The sequence below is a fragment of the Chanos chanos genome, chromosome 14 (genome assembly GCF_902362185.1).
Source record: "Chanos chanos chromosome 14, fChaCha1.1, whole genome shotgun sequence".
Lineage (NCBI taxonomy): Eukaryota > Metazoa > Chordata > Actinopteri > Gonorynchiformes > Chanidae > Chanos > Chanos chanos.
In genome coordinates this window covers 2,686,997-2,699,496 of record NC_044508.1, presented here as the reverse complement: position 1 = coordinate 2,699,496, position 12,500 = coordinate 2,686,997, and the positions used below count along the sequence as shown (strand labels likewise).

Below are 12,500 nucleotides of genomic sequence, written 5' to 3'. Positions count from 1 at the left end.
AAAGGCCATTCATTCAAACAACCATGTAAATGCTTCTCCATGTTATAAATGGTTTTGTCTAAAAATAGTGCCACAGTGCCATCCACCAGGTGAACCCAGATCCTGATGGGTTCGGGTCCAGCCTTACAGCCACAGGTATCCTGTGTTTCAGACCCGTTCGTGTGTGTGATGTTCCCTCTCGCCTTATCTGTGAAGTGAGCCCAGCCTCTCTTAAAAAGCCTCTTTTTTCTTTCCCTCTCACTGTGCTAGTTTGGTGACGCGTCCGGTTGGCTTGTGTCTGCAGCTCCACACGAGCACTGATCAGGAAGGTAAAGGGCCTGAGTCGATTTCTGGCCTGGGCGTCTACCCCCCCCCCCCCCCCCCCGTGTTGGCACACGCTTGGCATTCTTCTGTGTCACATTATTTATATGCGCTAACACTCACTCTTCAACTTTTCCTTTTTCTCCCCCGCTCTCTGATTTCCTGATCCGATTAAAAAAAAACAAACATCGTTGTGTTTGTGGGTTTGGACCATGGTCAACTCCAAAAGTTTTATCAGCTCTGAGCAATGTCAGCGCTACAGTCTGGAGAGAGATTGAGATGGTGATTTGCTGACGCGTGATGTGTCTGTTATCTTATTGCGCTGCTCTTCTAGCACGTTCTCACAGCCGTTAAGCCCCCCCCCCCCCCCCCACAGTACGCTTACACGCGCGCCGTTTGTCGTTTCCCCGTTAACCACCTCAGACAATGTGTCTCATATGCCCTGTTCTGCCTCTTTGACACGTCAGATTACAGTCGGTAAGGTGAATGTTTCATTACGAGGAGACTCATCAGACAGACAAACAAACAAACAAACAAACAAACGTGCAGAACGTCTGGGAATCCTCAGATTAGACACAGCGTTGGTTTAAACGACGTCTCTGTCAGCCTCACGTTGGCCTCATTTCTGTCATTGATTTCTGCTCCTAATTTCTTTGCTGTTATTTTTTTTAATATAATTATAAATGTAGATTGTAGACTATGGAGATGAGAGTGTAATCCACGCTGTATGGTCTTGAGCAGTGTGTGTTTTAGATGGTGACTCACAGGCAGCGAGCGCAAGGTTTTTGGACAGCACTGGTCTGTCTTTGGTTCGTCGTCATTGGGATCAGTTCTGTTACTGGGCGCTCATTACTACCAAAGGAGTTCTAATGCTGAAACTGAGCAACAGGTGACTGTACAGACTTGTTTTTCTTTTTCTTTTTCTAAAGTACCTGACACTTTTGCTTGTGTATGAGGGTTCTAAGTGGTCAGTGTGTCAGAGGAGACACACACACACACCCACCCACTCATGTTCGGAACAACCCCAGAGTTAAGCGTCCTGCAGCCGGACAACCATTAACCTCAGGAGCCGGACTGCCAGCCGTCAGGGCCGTAGATTATCGCCCTGAGCATGGGAATAGCACCGTCACACCCCCAAAAGCCCACAGATCCCGCCGCCGAGTGAGTCCTGACTGACTTGGCACATTCACACTAACGGTTATGATGTTCGCAGTCCACAGTCCGACCTTGCTAACGAACAGAAGGCTCCGTTTTCGCGCTGTACAATACTGTGTATGCTATGTATCCGTCTCTAACTCGCTCTCTCTCTTTCTCTCTCTCTCTTTTTCTCTCTCTCTCTCTTTTTCTCTCTTGTCTTTTCTCTTTCGTTTTTTTTTTTTGAAAGACTTAATTGCTCAAGGGTACTGGGTATTGTCGGCTTACTGTGTAAATTCTCCGCTCGCATCGCTTCCTCCATCTCCTCCTCCCCCCTTCTCTCGCGTTTCCATGGAAACAGCGTGTTGCATAACCTACCTCTCTTGCTGCAAAAAGTCTTACAGCCCATCACCGTGGTAACACATGCGCTCTCTCTCTCTCTCTCTCTCTCTCTCTCTCTCTCAATAAGAGAAGTTGGTCTGGTGCCCGTTGGAATCCTGTGCAGGGCTGTACTTAAAGCGTAATATGAGTTGTGGGGGCAGAATTATAGGAATGCCATAAATACTCTAAGAGCTCGTCCCAAATCGGCTTTATGGCTTTGCCTCTTTCTTCTCCGTCAGAGGAAAAAGGCCAACGTCCACATAACTAGAGCATCTCAGTCTTGGAAAACGCGTCGGTTTATTTAGAGCAGCCCAGTTAGGCTTTGAGTCATCGTGTCTCGATTTTGAAATACGCTTAAAAAGATCAAAACTGTTGTTTCGTGTTTTGCCGTTCAGACGTTGTGGAGTTCTTGAGTTCACTGTTTGGACTGATTGAGTTTTTGGTCTGGTTGGGTTAAGCTTGAGCATTGGAGTTTTCTCTTTTGCTTTTGGACTAGATCAGAACTCATCTCAAAGTTGGCCTATCGTGGGCTGATCAGGTCCTAGGCTCCGCCTTATCCAATGCCAAAAGGGGCGGAGCAAATGGTTGGCAATCATTTGACAGTTTTAAGGTCAGTCGTGACTAGCTGATCAGAGCAGCATTTCAGTTAACGGCCGTTTTTGGCCGTCAACGGTGTTGCCATAGCAACGGGCATGCAACTCCACCGTGCTTTCAGCAGTTAAAGAAAAATCACTCAAATGGCTCTTTTTGGGCTGTTTATTTAGAGCCTTGAAACTTTTCAAAAGGATTTTGTTGTGTGTGTTTTGTCGCTGAATATGAAGGGCATTGTTTATAATGAATTTTATGAGGGAGGGACTTCTTAGAATACGTATTACATATATACAACATTTATTTACCTTAATAAATGCAGTGATATGTTAATAAATGGAGTTATGTTTTGAGTTATTTCTCAGCCGTGACGCGCGTATCTCTGCTTTAATTTTACCCTACAGCTCAATGTGAGACCGCACTAAGCAGCTCTACCGCGTTCTGTGGCCTTTGACGATACTTTGCCTCCCTCAAGGCCACGCGTCTAAGACTGCGGCGTGTTGTGTTTTTTTGTCCGTGTGTTTACAGTTCAGCCTATGACCGGGAGAACAAAGTGCGTGTGGCCATTAAGAAGATCAGCCCCTTCGAGCACCAGACGTACTGCCAGCGTACCCTGCGCGAAATTAAAATCCTGCTCCGCTTCAAACACGAGAACATCATCGGCATCAACGACATCATCCGCGCACCCTCCATCGACACGATGAAAGACGTGTATCCTTTTCTTGAGCTGTCGTAACACACTCTCTTGCACACACACACATGCACACACACACGTCTCTGCCCTTCATACACTGTGTACACATGCTCTCACACACAAACGGTTACGCAGTGCCATAAGCTCACCCACTCATTTCCTTTGGCTTTCTCTCTCTCTCTCACTCTCACTCACACACATACACACACACACACACTCACACACACACGCCTGCACACAAGCACACACACAAACATACATGCAAATACAGATGCATACACTCACATGCATGCAAGTCATGCATACATACCCGTGCACACACACACACACACACACACACAGTCTCTTACTTATTCACACAGACAGCCTCTCCCTGAATCGTGCACAGACACACATGCACACACAGTCTCACGCACAGAGCCTTTTTCAGCGCTGGGAGGGAAAAAAAAATCTTGCACTAGATAATCTTGCTCTCATGCGTTTTGCTCTGCGTGCTTGTAGTAGGAGATCATTTTAGATGGTGGATCGATACGGTTGTAGGCTTTAGGGTCAGGCAGACTTGGGCATTCGTGGTGTTACTGTTTTATCCTCAGCGAAGGTGAACAAGCCAAGTTCAATATACGTCTGACTGTTCGCCCTCCTCCAGTTTGACAGAGAGAGAGAGAGAGGGAGAGAGAGAGAGAGAGAGAGAAAGAGAGAGAGAGAGAGAGAAAAGGGAGCTGAAGAGAGAAAGAAGATAAAGAACCGATATTTGTATTCTTTTCAGAGAGTCCTGTCTTTAGAAGGATAGCATGAGGAAAGCAGAGGGGAACCAGCTCCTCCAACAGCACGAATCTGTTCTGACATGAATGTGTGTGTGTGGACTAGCATCTTAAACAGAATGTAAAAGGATCATCTCGGGGTTAGAATGGAAAACGCAGAGTTAAACAGAATATAGAGGATAATCCTGGTGATAGAATGCAGAGCATAGAGTTAAACAGAATGTAGAAGGCTGTCTCCATGACAGAATGTTGAATAGACAATAGATGTTGAAAAGGGAAGGGAGGGAGAAATTATTTCTGTGAATTGAATGGAACAGATGTTTATATGTAATTTGTTTGGTATGCTTATTTATTCTGTTAATGCTCTGTGTGTGTGTGTGAGTGTGTGTGTGTGTGTCTCTCTCTCTCCCTGCACGCATGCTATCTTTAATCTGAAACCCATTTGATAACAGTCTGGTAGCTTGCATGCAACAGAGAGTTGCACAAGGTCACAGGCGGTGACCACATCCAGTTGCGAAGTGTGAACTGTGAAATGGACTCAAACACTATCAGACACTTCCTAGACAAAGGGTTGGGCTTTAAGAAAGCAGTTTGTGTGGAGATTCTTCACACAAATTAATTTTAGTGAAAAGATCTTAATGAACATAAAACATAAAACAAGTCTTTTCCAAAACCGCTCTGATTTTACATGTGTCTTTGTCTCTGTTTCTTTTCCACAAAAAATTTGGATCGCTTGCTTGTAATAAATGTTTATCTGGACCTCTTGAGTAATCAGGGTCGCTCAGGAAACCACTCATGGAAAACTGGACAGATGCAGAGAAACGCCTTCCCAGTCTATTGTTTGTTTGTTTGTTTGTTTGCGACTCTGTACTGGTACCGGTCCGATCCTTAACGCTGGGGTGGTGTAGCTACATCGTCCAGGACCTGATGGAGACAGATCTGTACAAGCTTCTGAAGACGCAACATCTGAGTAACGACCACATCTGTTACTTCCTGTACCAGATTCTGCGAGGGCTGAAGTACATCCACTCTGCCAACGTCCTCCATCGGGACCTTAAGCCATCCAACCTGCTGCTCAACACCACCTGCGATCTCAAGGTAGAACATTCCGGGAAAACTGAAAGGGAGAAATCCCCTCCCCCGCCTCTATCGTTTCAGAAGAACGTCTGTTTGGGATGTGTCACAGATTTGTTTATGGGCTTTGGTTATTATTATTATTATTTATTATTTATTTATTTATTTATTTTTTACGAATTAAAAAAAGGCTTAAAGATGAAACCATTTTAGAAAGCTCAAAAAAAAGAGGTGGATTTATGCATTTAATTATTTTTTTACCTTCATGTCCTCCGACATTGACACTGATACCCGTTCCCCCAGACTAGTGTCTGTTGTCTGGTGTCTTCAGCCCTCTGTCCTGTGTTACATGTTCCTTGTCTGGTGTCTTCAGCCCTCTGTCCTGTGTTACATGTTTCTTGTCTGTTGTCTTCAGCCCTGTGTCCTATGTTTCATGTCTGTTGTCTGTTGTCTTCAGCCCTGTGTCCTGTGTTATATGTTTCATGTTTCATGTTTGGTGTCTGTTGTCTTCAGCCCTCTGTCCTGTGTTACATGTTTCATGTCTGTTGTCTGTTGTCTTCAGCCCTGTGTCCTATGTTTCATGTTTCATGTCTGTTGTTTGGTGTCTGTTGTCTTCAGCCCTGTGTTCTGGGTTACATGTTTCATGGTGACTCAGTGGCACTAAAACTGTTCATGTAAAATCCTGGTCTCTGTATTTTGACATTACGTTCTGTGTGTTATGAGCAGTTTTCTTGTTTTTTGACTATATTGTTAAACAGTTTAGTCTTGAGTTTGAATTTTTTTTATCTTAACGACTTTTTTCATTTTGAACTGGTTTAATTTCTAATCACACTGACGTCAAGAATCAGTTAAATGTTCTCTATCTCTCTCTCTCTCTCTCTTTCACTCTCTCTCTCTCTGTCTCTCTCTCTGTCCCTCTTTCTCTCTCTCTCTCTGTCACTCTCTGTCTCTGTCTCTCTCTCTGTCTCTTTTCTATCTATGTATCTATCTGTCTCTCTATCTGTCTGTCTCATCCTCTGTGTTTCGTGGTCCCATTTCAGATCTGTGACTTTGGGCTGGCCCGTGTGGCTGACCCAGACCACGACCATACCGGGTTCCTGACGGAGTACGTCGCCACCCGCTGGTACCGTGCCCCCGAGATCATGCTCAACTCAAAGGTCAGGGGTCACAGGTCACACCTCATCCCCTCCCTCCATTTCTTGCACTCACAGTTCATCTCTCTGTTTAAACCAATGATTTAAAGTGTTAAGCGCATGTTAAGGCGAGACCACCACTTGCCACTGGCTCACCCTACAGGGACAGAGGGTGGATGTTGGAAATTGTTTTGTACAAAATACTTGAGCATTGAGCAAAAGAAGTCGAGATTGGGAGTGTTAGAAAAGACACACAAACACACACTAGCCTCAGAGGGGGTTGCATGTCATTCAGTCTTTTAATGTAACTTCATTTTTCCTCTGTGTAAATACTGTTTTTTACATCATAATTCATAAGACTAAGCTTGTGTCATAATGCACAATGCGTTTATCTTGTATATTTTGGATTGGAAAACCGAGCCCTGGCTGTTGTGTGGATGGATAAGGTGCCGTCAGGGAAACATGATTGAGTCATGAGTAATGGTCAGCCTCCTCGGAGGATCCGATCAGTGGAAAGCTGATTGGGCCTTAGGGATCTGGAGTTTAATTAGACTGTTGGCCATTTAACCGCAGAATGAGTTCCAGTTCCAGTAAAATGAGAGAGACCGCTCTACTCATGATGCAACAGATAGGGACTGTGTGTGTGTGTGTGCATGTGTGTGTTAGAGAGAGAGAGAGAGAGAGAAGTAGACCGGTAGCAACCACCAGTGACTTGGAAGCTGTTGTTGTACTGTTGGTGTATTGCGTAGTAACATCTGTTTGTATGTCTCTGTCTCTGTGGGTCTCAGGGTTACACTAAGTCCATTGACATCTGGTCTGTGGGCTGCATCTTAGCGGAGATGTTATCCAACAGGCCCATCTTCCCAGGCAAACATTACCTGGACCAACTCAACCACATCTTAGGTAAACCAGCTCATCGTCTCTGGAACTTTCTCCCTGTCTCACGTACACACACACACACACACACACACACACACACACACACACACACACACACACACACGTACTCTCTCTCTTCTCTTTCACACACACACACACACACTTTTAATCCACAGTGTAAATGATAGGCTGTATTCCTGTCTATGTGTGTGTGTGTGCGTGTGGATGAGAGCATCAGCCTGATAAAGAAATGTATAATATACATGGGGGGAAAAAAAAATAACACCAAATGTCTTTCAGTTCATCTGTATTCTAAACACCTCCCAGTTGTTACCATAGAGACCAAAAAAAAGAAACGTCCCTTTCTGTGTTGTTGTTGTTGTTGTTGTTGTTTTGTTTGTTTTTTTTGCTCTTGAGTTCCTCTCTGACTACAGGGCGTCACTGGGTGGCGTAAACTTCTCCGAACCATTACACTCTTTCCTGTTTTAAGGCTCTGAGCTGATTTCAGCCAGCGTTGATAAACACGTCGACATTTCATTTGGTTGGGGGGCACTAAGCTCCCAGAATTCAGCAGGGTTAATATTCAGCTGTTTATGGCTTGATTACAACAGATGACGCTGGTCGTCCTCAGACCCACGTCAGAGCGTTAGATTACAGAGTGGAGTGACAGAGACGTATTTGCTCCATTTTCATCCCTCTTTCCCTCTCACTTCATTACCTCATAATGACAAACAGTGACTTACTGTGGCAGACACTCCCTCTAGTTTGTCTAACTCTATGTTCCCGTAAGTCAGGGTCGAGATATACGCTGCACTAGAGATTTCAACCTGCGGGTGCATGCGTTTGCATGGAAGGAAAATAAATTTCAAGTTCAAGTTCAAGTTTATTAAAGCCTAATTTCACCGTTTACAGTTTCAAAGGGCTTTACATGCCCACAGGATTACAACAACCAAAGCAGGGCGGCACCCCCTGAATTGATCCTCATAGCGGGCAAAAAAACCCTCAAAAGACCCAGATGCTAGGGAAAATTAGGAGAAATCTTGAGAAGGACCACAGAGAGAGGAGACCCCTTCTAGGCCAGCCAGGTGTGCAAAAGGTGCCAACCCAGTGGGCAAATTACAAACAACACAGCGATAATGAAAATGAAAACACAACAAGTAGACAATATAAAGAATGAGAAAACAGCAGGGGGCTCAGTTGGGGCGGATGACACAGCCACAGCAGCGCAGGAAGCCACGAAGCCGCAGCAGCCATCAGGACGACGATGAAGAGAGAGATGACAGGGAGGGAGAGAGGAGCGGGGGGGCACACCTAAGAAGAAAGTAACCACATTCAAACCAGACACTCATGCTCGAGCAGATGAGACACAGACATGCAGAAGATGAGGGAGGAAAGGAGAGTATTAGTGGAGTGTCAGCACTTAACAAATGAAATAAGGAAAATAATTTTATAGAAGCATGAATGTTGCAAGACTAGTGGCTGTGGAGGGCGCAGGATGAGCAGGGCCACACGGGGGGGGAGCAGGGCCACGCGGGGGGAGCAGGGCCAGGGACAGCAGGGCACAAAGTCAGTCAGCCGGCCAGGCGAAGGCGCCACATCCAGGCAGTAGGCACAGACATTTACCACTCACACAAAGAGAAGAGAGAGCAGGTTCGTAACAGAAACTGACAAGGTTAAGATAAAAGCAGAGGAGAGGGCAGAGAGAGAGAAGATGAGAGGTATCTAAGCCGGCAGAAACTAAGCTAAACTATGCCAGGAAAGACTACAGCAGAGACTGAGCCTCACCGGGTGGTCAGTTTGAGATTATGCTATATGATACAGAGAATAAATGAGTCTTAAGTTTGGTTTTAAAGGTGACAAGAGAGTTTGCCTCTTTAATTTCTTTAGGTAGGCTGCTCCAGAGAAAGGGTGCACGGTAGGCAAAGGCGTGATGGCCAGCGGACTTCTTTTTAACTGTTGGAACAACTGATAATTTAGCATCCTGAGAGCGCAAGGGGGTGGGGTTGTTGGTCATAGGTTGTGATTAATTCGGATAGATAGGCCGGTGCAAGCCCATGTAGAATTTTAAATGTTAATAGGAGGACTTTAAAATCAGCTTTCATGTGAATTGGGAGCCAGTGAAGGGAGGCCAGGATGGGAGTGATATGGTCGAACTTCCTAGTTCGGGTCAGGATTCTGGCAGCAGCATTCTGGACGCGGTGAAGACTTCTGGTGCTAGAGGCGGGCAGACCAGAGTACAGAACATTACAGTAGTCAAGGCGAGACATGACAAATGCATGAACAGTGGTTTCTGCATCAGTGATACATAGTAGGGGCCTAATTTTGGCGATATTGCGGAGATGATAAAAGGCCATTTTGGTAGTGTTCTTGATACAAGTGACAAGTGAGAGACTAGAGTCAAAAATCACACCAAGGGTTTTAGCTGTGGAATTTTGTGAGAGAATGCAGATTAAGATTAAAAAGATGCTTATGCGCAGGGGGACCAATGACCAGCATTTCCGTCTTGCCTGCGTTAAGCATCAGGAATCAGGAAGTTGGATGTTTGAAGACATCCAACTTTTAATGGCACAGAGACACGCCTCAAGGTTAGCCAATTCAGAGCGGTCATTGTGCTTGATTGGTGAGTAGATCTGAGTATCATCAGCATAACAGTGGAAGCTAATGTTATAGCTGCGAATAATGTCTCCAAGAGGGAGCATGTAAATAGAGAATAGGAGAGGGCCAAGGACCGACCCCTGAGGGACACCATAGTTAAGCTCTTGGTACTCAGATGTCACATTATTGTAGTGGACACACTGCTTTCTCTCTGAGAGATAAGACTTGAACCAGGAGAGCGCCAGGCCACGGATGCCAATTTGATTTTCCAGGCGTTTTAACAGTATAGTGTGATCGACTGTGTCGATTGCCGCACTCAGATCAAGAAGGATAAGCATTGAGGTATCACCAGCATCCATGGCTAGTAAGAGATCGTTAGTCACTCTAGTTAGTGTGGTTTCAGTGGAATGAAAACAACTGAAGTCTGACTGAAACACTTCAAACAGGCTGTTGGAGGACATATGAGCGATGAGTTGAGCAGCTACAATTTTTTCGAGTATTTTAGAAAGAAACGGGAGATTAGAGATTGGCCTATAATTATTCAAGCTTTCTGGGTCGAGGTTAGGTCTTTTAAGTAGGGGGCTAATCACGGCTGTTTTAAAAGCAGAAGGTAGAACGCCCGACTTAATTGACAGATTTAAAAGGTTGAGGATTGTAGGGCCGAGGATCGAGAAACGTTCTACGTAAAGTTTAGGAGGTAGGGGATCGAGCAGGGAAGAGGCTGGTTTAGTGGAGTGCACCAGTTTGGAGAGCGCGTCTAGAGGGAGAGGCTCAAACGGGGTTAAAGAGTGCACATCCTGATTAGGCTCTGGGGCAGCGATGGGGAGTATACCGGCGCATTGATTTTGTTGACTGTTTTGAATATCACCACGGATTAAGTCTATTTTTTGCGAGAAAAATTTGACAAAGTCGCATGCGATAATAGAGCTGGATTGAGGGGAGTGATTCTGGGTCAATTTTGATACTGTATCAAATAGGAATCTCGGGTTGTTTTTGTTGAGATTAATTATTTTTGAATAATAGGCAGATTTGGCCGTGGAGAGGGTGCGTTTATAGGCTATCAGGCTATCATGCCAGGCGAGGCGGAAGACCTCCAGTTTAGCGGAGCGCCAGTTTCGTTCTAAACTTCTGAACACTTGCTTCAGCACACGTGTATCCTTATTAAACCAGGGTGTTATATGTTTGCACCTATTTTTTAGCGTTAATGGTGCTACCATATCTAATGCATTACGGAGGGTACAGTTTATACTGTCTGTCAGATCGTTCAAAAGACCCTTGTTGATGACTGACGGAGGTGAAGGCAGCGGAAAGCAGGTTAGCGAGCGCGGCAGTGGTGGAAGCATTAAGGCGGCGGCGGCAGCAACGAACCACGGTAGAGACTACAGGAGGAGTCATCCACACAAATGGAGGCTAAACGCATCCTGATGTTCCAACAAAAAATTTGTTGAGTTTTGGAAAATGATTGGCCTGTTGATTTATGAAAGAAAATAAACACATGTAAATGATATAAAGCGTTATGTGAACAAATGCTGACATCCTGCACTACAGAGAGTGGAGACATGAAGGGAAATGAGAGTCAGCAAAGTGATGCATTTATTTAATAAAAAAAACCACAGATAACAGCATACAGTGATGTGTATCGTTATCGTCCAGAATTTATCTCTCACTCTGATCGGGGCTTGAATCTCTGGTGGAGCTACCTAAACTACTGTCCCCCCCCCCCCCCCCCCCCCCCCATCTCTCTCCCTGTGTGCGTGTTGCTGGTGTGTCTTTGTGACCAGATGTTTCCTTTGTGATAAGGCCTGCCATTTCCTGTTGTTGAATGACCTCTGCACTGCTGTTGTTAGCGTAGCGGCACTTAGCGCAGAGCCATTGTGGGGCCATTTCTCTCTCTCTCCCTCTCTGTCTTTGGTCTGAAGACTCCCGTGTTATCAGGACCCAAATTGTTTTGTTTGTTTTACACTCTGTACACCCCCCGTGTCCTTACAGTGCAGATAACTCGCTCACTGGATCATCCTCCACATCTCCTCTGTGTACACATGCATACACACCCTCTGTGTGTGTATTGTGTGTGTCTGTGTGTGTGTGTGTTTAAACCTTCTGTTCAGATGAAGCGACTAAAGAGACAGACAAATAGGTAAGAATAAAAAAGAGAAAAGCAGTTCATTGTCCACCTTCTAACAGAATATCTCTCTCTCTCTTTCGCTCTCTCTCTCTTTCTCTCCCCCCCCCCCTCTCTCTCTCTCTCTCTTTCTCTTTCTCTCTCTCTCCCTCTCTCTGACTTCTCTGTTTCCCCCCCATACATGATTTCTCTCACTGTCTGTCCTCCTCCTTCTTCCTTCCTTCCTTCCCTCCCTTCCTTTATTTCTCTCTCTCTCTCTCTCTCTCTCTCTCTCTCCCTCTCTCCCTCTGTCTCTCTCCCTCTCTCTCTCCCTCTCTCAGGAATCCTGGGCTCTCCCTCACAGGAGGATTTGAACTGTATCATCAACATTAAAGCCAGGAACTACCTGCTCTCTCTCCCCCTGCGCTGCAAAGTGCCCTGGAACCGCCTTTTCCCCAACGCTGACCCTAAAGGTCAGAGGTCTCACATACACACACACACCTACATCCTGCCCAGTCTGACTGGAACAGAAGGCAGTGATGTCATAGAGGAAAGTGGGGGGGGGTCTGGATTCATCTGTGTCAGAGGGCCAGTGGCCAGGGCTGCTGGAGAACATTATAACGCCCTCTGTTTCAGGCTGTGTGTTCCCGGCTGGACACACCTCTTTAGTATGAGGGGTTATCTACAAAGATATTTCTGCACCTATCTTTTCACCATGCAGTTACCAAGAACAACAAATATTGTTCCTATTAAAGTCAACATAATCTAGAGCTACTCCGTAGAAACAAACATTATACCAGATTACTCTGTGTGTGTGTGTGTGTTATAATTCTCTCATTATAAATCATGTTATGTCACTA

At 45.4% G+C, this 12,500-nt stretch overlaps 1 protein-coding gene across 2 annotated transcripts in view; it reads left to right on the top strand.

Moving 5' to 3' along the window:
* mapk1 (mitogen-activated protein kinase 1) overlaps window positions 1–12,500 on the top strand; it is a 20,596-nt gene that overhangs the window by 6,830 nt on the left and 1,266 nt on the right. Inside the window, exons 2-6 of one of the 2 annotated variants that reach the window (XM_030791169.1) lie at window positions 2,932–3,114; window positions 4,767–4,956; window positions 5,973–6,089; window positions 6,854–6,968; window positions 11,982–12,113. In XM_030791169.1, coding sequence (XP_030647029.1) covers window positions 2,932–3,114; window positions 4,767–4,956; window positions 5,973–6,089; window positions 6,854–6,968; window positions 11,982–12,113 — 737 coding nt within the window. The remainder of the gene's footprint in view (window positions 1–2,931; window positions 3,115–4,766; window positions 4,957–5,972; window positions 6,090–6,853; window positions 6,969–11,981; window positions 12,114–12,500) is intronic. The other variant, XM_030791170.1, reaches the window with a different exon arrangement.